Source organism: Hemitrygon akajei, chromosome 16 (assembly GCF_048418815.1).
Source record: "Hemitrygon akajei chromosome 16, sHemAka1.3, whole genome shotgun sequence".
NCBI classification, from domain to species: domain Eukaryota; kingdom Metazoa; phylum Chordata; class Chondrichthyes; order Myliobatiformes; family Dasyatidae; genus Hemitrygon; species Hemitrygon akajei.
Window position 1 is genome coordinate 27,001,244 of NC_133139.1, and position 6,000 is coordinate 27,007,243.

Consider the following 6,000-nt stretch of genomic DNA (forward strand, 5'->3'; position numbering starts at 1 on the left):
CAAGTTAACCCTATTTAAGCACAACTTTGGCCGCTGCGACCTTTTACAATTTCCAAGCCTCTCTGAGTTGGAAGAGAAAGAAAGAATATCAGCTGATGATCTTCAGGTTTACTGAGCCCACCTGGGTGAGCTGCACAAAGACACGTCAGAGATTTCAGGATCTTCTCTTGATCCGAGTTCTAGATTGGGTAATAAACCCATTCCTGCACACTTGTCATGAGGAATTAACAGGAAGGATGGAGGAAGAACTGATCTCACTACGAAATGACGTTGCGCTGAAGCTGAGGTTGAAAACATCGTATCAAGACTTTTGACTGCAGAAAGAAATCGCTGAACGCAATCCTGCACTGTGGAAAAAGGTCAAGATGTTCTTCACTGCCTTTTCAATATCAGATTTAGTGGAGCCCGGTTTCAGTGCAGTCACCCAACTTCTTTCAAAGCGTGAAACGGATTGCAAATTACTGAGCGTAGATATCTGAGACTCCTTCTGAGTGACCTTCAGCCTGATGTTGAGGAAACGGTGTCACTGCACCAAGACCATCCGTCTCATTGAAAGGAGAAAAAGCAATGAAGTAGTGAATAGTTGGATCACTAATGTAGTCCCTAAAATTGTTGATAAAAATTATTTTTACTGTAATTAAATAAAGAAATAACTTCATAGCTTTAAATAGGTTTGAATAATTTTTGCAATTATTTGTCACTGCTTTGAATCTGCAGTTCCTATTTTCTTTCAGAGCGCAACATAAATCAAAATTCTTTACAGTTATTAACGTAATGGCCGGAAAGGGAGAGGGGGGCGCTGGGGATGTGGTTTGGGAGCGAAAGAGACAGTAACCCAAAAAAGTTTGGAAACCACTGGTTTAAACCAACCTTCCTCCTCAAACGGTAAACTCGAAAAATTACAACAGTTAATAATTATAATACCAGGAAATGATCACAAGTTTAATTAAACCATTTAAGTGACGAGCATCATTTACAATATTCTGATGAAGACTAATTCAGGCACAATCCAATTCTGGTTAAGGTCCATCTCCCCTTTAACATGAATGGAGCCATGGTCACAGGTGGCCCTACATCAGCACATTGGCATAAAGAGCACGACACCTACAGCAAACCGAGAGAGAAACAACACACAGAGACACATGCACATCCACACTAACACTCACAAAGGCAGACAGACAGAAAAGCACACAGGCACGCAGTCAGACACACATGCACAGAGAGATACAGAGGAACACGCATACACCGTCTTTCCTGCCAGCAGTGATATTTTCCTCCAACAAGACAGAGAACCTCTTTCCATAATGAATAAAATTAGCATAAAACTCACATAATCGTGAAAGGCTTTGGCTTCACTGGAGTGTTCACAGGTTTCCCGTCTGTCGGGAGCAGCACAATACAGATCCCAAAACACACTAGAGAGGGGAAACAAGACCATCACTAAATTCTCCCATTTATCTGGCTCTCTCAGCTCATATCATCACATATTTGATAAAATTGACAAACAGGGGACAAACTACATACCATATTCCCCACAAATCCCACATCCTACTGGTTTCCACAGGGAAGACAATGGACCCTTGGTTCTCAAACAACCCTGGTCCTCAATCCCAATCTCAATGCCCATCCAAATCCATGGGTTCTGGTGTTTGATCGCAATCCAACTGCTGATAGGGAGAGTATAGTGGAACCTGATTCTGATCTCAGATTCCAACCCCAGACCTGGAACTGCAGAAGCCACTGCCTGTCAGTTCAAATCCCAGCGCTCATGCAGTCTGGTTTAGTCCAGACTCCCTCAGCCCACAGTGTTCAGGACTACTCTAAACAAGGGTCCTGTTATCATGAGACATAGGAGCAGAACTAGGCCATTGGGCCCATCGACTCCGCTCCGCCACTCGATCATCGCTGACTTATTTTTCCTCTCAGCCCCATTCTCATGCATTCTCCCCATCACCTTTGACGTCCTTACTCATCAGGAACCTACCAACCTCTGCTTTAAATATCTCCAATGACTGGACCTCCACAGCCACCCATGGTAAAGGATTCCACAGCTTCACCACCCTCTGGCTAAAGAAATTCTTCCTAAAGGGAGGAATTCCGGAAAGATGTCCTTCTGTGCCCTCTTAGTCCTACACTCTCCCACTATTGGAAACATCCTCTCCGTGTCTACTCTATCTATATTCAGTGAGTTTCAATGAGAATCCCCCCCCCCATTCTTCTAAATTCCAGTGAATACAGGTCCTGAGCCATTAAATACCCCCTTACATTAATTCATTAACCCTTTCATTCCCAGTACCATTCTCGTAGTGCTCCTCTGGACCCTCTCCAATGCCAGTACATCCTTTCTTGGATATGGGGCACAGAACAGTTCGCTGCACTCCAGCTGTGGTCCGACCACTGCCCTTATAAAGCCTCACAGCACTCCACAGTTCCACAGACCACTTCCCCACTCCGCACGGCCACGAACCCACTGGCGGAGAGCAAGACAGGGCCTAACTGGAACAGTTACCCGAACGTTGGCCCAGGTCCACTTTATATAGCCCAGGTTTAATGGACAAAGCCTCTCTGACCAATCACACTGTGATGAGAAACTTCGGGCAAGGCAGAGGGACTGGAGAAGCTGGAGTAGGGGAATCTAAGGGCATTTTCAAAGCCATGGAGGGTTTTAACATAATGAGAAGTGACTGTTTCCGCTGGCAGAAAATCAGTAAATACAGGAGATGGAGTGAAGGTGAAGGGCAGATGAACCGCTAGAGGATGAAAACATTTTAAGACGGTGAGCTGCTTTGAAAGGGAATGGGTTTCCTGAACCTGGATGATTAGAATCCTAAAATGATATATGCGAAAAGCCATTTGGCCCAGCATACCCATGTCAGCTCTTTGAAAGCACTCCAGTTAATCCCATATGTTGGCCTTACTTCCGAGCTCAGCAATTACTTTCCTCTCAGGTGTTTGGAGTGGGGATGATGGGGCGCGGGCTGGAAGAGGTGGTGACACTAACTGGGCAAACTTTACACTGCCTTCACCTTCCTCACCTCTCTTGAAGGCACTGTCTCTAGTTGTGAGAAGAAGTTGCCCTGGTTCGATACCAGCCAGAAGGAGTGGGATATCTGACTGTGTTGGCACCTTTGTCAACCTCACCCTTCCCCAGTGGGCATACGAATCCAGGAGGAGAATGGGGGGGGGGAGGAGGGGCAGTGTGATGGAAGTTGGGGAGGCGGGGGGGGTAGGGGCAGAGTTGATAGGGGACAGTTGAAGGGCAGAGAGCGAAAGTGGGGGGAGATGGAAGGGGTGTAAGATGGAGTGCGAGGGGGGGGGGAATGCAGCAAATAATAGGCAGGATACAGAGGTGAGAAACACCTTCCTCACCATCTAGAACCCAGGCTGAGTTTCACGCCTGCCTAAGGATGTTGAGGGGAGGAGGAAGCTCGATTATGACTAATCAACTGTCCCAATCGCTGGAAAACAGGTTACTGAAGGATGGGCCTGCCTGAGGTATACAAGATCATGAGGACATAGACAGGGTGAAAGCATATAGTCTTTCTCCCAGAGAGGAGGAACTAAAAGCAAGAAGGTTTAACATCAGAGGCGGGTGATTTAAAAGGAACATCGAGGCAGCTTCTTCACACAAAGAGTGTTGCGTGTTTGGAATGAGTTGGCAGAAATTGTGGCTCATTAGCAACACTTAAAAACCTAACCATCTAGGTATGTACGTGGACCGGGGAGGTTTAGGGGGTTATGCATCAAATGCGGGCCGAATGGACTAGCTCACTGGACAACACAGTGGGCAAGGATGAGCTAGCTGGGCTTCCATGCTGTAAGATTCTGTGACTGTCCCAGTTGGATAACTGGTACGGGCTTGGGGGGTGGAGTCTGGGACTGGTCAGCACACTGAGCTGTGGTCTGGAGCCCTCGCTAGTGGCTGCAGCTCACCGGAGTCCCGCTCCGTAGCAAGGAACGCAACTTTTGATAAATGTTCTAGGGAGCCCAGGCAATGCAAGTGAGTCTGAGATTGTGATTGGAGAGATAAGGCGATGGAAAGCGAAGGGGTGGGTGGGGGGGGGGGGCGGGGGGGAGATTGATAGAGAGATTGGGACGGAGGGAGGAGTGGGAGAGGTGGGGAAGAGAACGCAATGGGGAGAGAGGTATGGGCATTGGGGAGAAGGTGTGAGAGAAAGTGAAGAAGTGAGTAGGGCAGGAAGTGAAATCAAAGAGAGAGGGGAAAGAAGAAGGGCAAAGATGGGGGGAAAGGAGGGTTTGAATGAATGAGGGGAGAGAGGAGGGACAGTGGAGTGGGAGTTGTGGAGACAAGAACAGATAGGGGAGAGGAGGGCCCAGAGGTAAACTGGAGGGCGCAAGAGCAAAAGTGAGGGAGGGGAGGGGGAGGGAGAACGGGAGAGAGGGAAGGGGGAAGCGGGGTGGAGTGGGGGGAGCAGTAAGTAAATAGCCAGGATACAGAGGTGAGGAGCGCCCTCCTCGCCATCTGGAAACAGGCTGCCTTTGTTTGAGGAGCCGATCTCCCGCAAAATCGGAAAACACTTTCCAATAAAACTATACCAATGTAACTAAAACTTACCACCACCAGGAGTGAAGGAAGCCGGGAGGCTCTCCCAGAGTAATATTCTTTTCCCAGCGGATCTGGAAATAAGGAGGGAGGAAGGAAATCAGGAAAACTGCAAAGAGTCATAAACAATAATGCTAAATTTCAACCTTAGAACACGGGAGAGTGGGTTCACCTCTGAGAGGAAAGTCTGTGCAGATTTCTGTGCCCCAATATGGAGCAGATACTCGTATACATACAACGCCAACCTACAGACAGAGAGGGAGAGAGAGAGAGAACAAACGCGCCACATTAGAAGGAATTAACTTTTTCTTTGCAACAAGCACTTCTATTAAATGTAAATCACGCTTCGGAACGAGAAAGGCAAAACACAAACACACGCCAAATATTTACATACATTACAGGAACAAAACATTCCCGGGACTACGGAAAGATCCCCTTCCCGGGATAGGATGCTATGAAATTCCCAAATGAAACTGAACGATGCTTTAATATATATGTTATATATATATTTTTAAAAAATATATATATATATAAAATGGGGGAAAGAAATCAGCATTGACGGGAATTAAACCGCATCGAGAGAGGTGTTTCTTCGCAACGCGTTATATTCCGCAATGTTGTAAAATTGAAATGATTAAAATGCAACGGAGAATAAATGTTTACATTTTAAATGAAAACTTTACAAGAAAATCCCTCCCTCCTCATCCCCTACAGCATTCCCCGGGTAAATCCCGTTTCCGAAAAATTCCCTTCTCCTGAAGAGCGCTTCCAGCGAGAGCCACAGATGTTCTCTCTCTTTTTCTCCTTTCTCCTTCTGCCTCTCCCTATCTTTCGCTGCCACTTACTTTTCCCTTGCCTGACCGTCCGAAGGAACCGCACATCCTTTCCCTTTGCTGTACATTGCCGCTGTCTGTCTCTTAAAGCTGAAACACACACCTGTCAAAGGAACCAGCGACTTGCCATCTCCATAGATACATCTGAGTAAAGCTCCCAGACCAATGGGCACGCACAGCCACATTCTGTGAAGGGCAACTTGAAACCGACTCGATCTGCAGGATTTCCAACTCTATATGTGAAATGTTTTCTCTCTCTCTCTCCCTCTCGCTTGCCGCGGATTGCCAGCTCCCTCTGTCGGGAGAAACACTCCACGCCGGCGGCTGGGAGCAGGAAGTCAGTTCACCGGATTTGTCAGCTCAATCGCAGGACGGCGAGCTGGGTCAAAGACGGAGCATTTTAGGAGTGATTTACAGGGGGAGATGGAGTCGGGGGATGTATGCAAGACCCCTCTCCACCAATAGGTGTTAAACGGGTTGAAATTAATAGGCGCTCTTAGAATTAGATTGGAGAAGATGGTGGCGGGAGGGGGTTTGAAGGGGGGGGGGGGGGAGAGAGGAATTCCCTGTAAGATTCTGAGATCCAGAAGTGATTCGTTCGAT

The 6,000-nt window shown here is 47.4% G+C and overlaps 1 protein-coding gene across 4 annotated transcripts in view; it reads right to left on the bottom strand.

Moving 5' to 3' along the window:
* The window catches only part of ssbp4 (single stranded DNA binding protein 4), a 160,593-nt gene extending 154,979 nt beyond the window's left edge, over nucleotides 1–5,614 (bottom strand). The window contains exons 1-4 of one of the 4 annotated variants that reach the window (XM_073068501.1): nucleotides 5,501–5,614; nucleotides 4,737–4,809; nucleotides 4,577–4,638; nucleotides 1,331–1,415 (exon numbers count right to left, since the gene is read on the bottom strand). In XM_073068501.1, coding sequence (XP_072924602.1) covers nucleotides 1,331–1,415; nucleotides 4,577–4,638; nucleotides 4,737–4,809; nucleotides 5,501–5,541 — 261 coding nt within the window. In that variant the 5' untranslated portion in view covers nucleotides 5,542–5,614. Of the gene's footprint in view, nucleotides 1–1,330; nucleotides 1,416–4,576; nucleotides 4,639–4,736; nucleotides 4,810–5,409 lie in introns of all 4 variants that reach the window. The other 3 variants (XM_073068500.1, XM_073068499.1, XM_073068502.1) reach the window with 3 other exon arrangements.
* Between the last annotated feature and the right edge of the window lie 386 nt (nucleotides 5,615–6,000).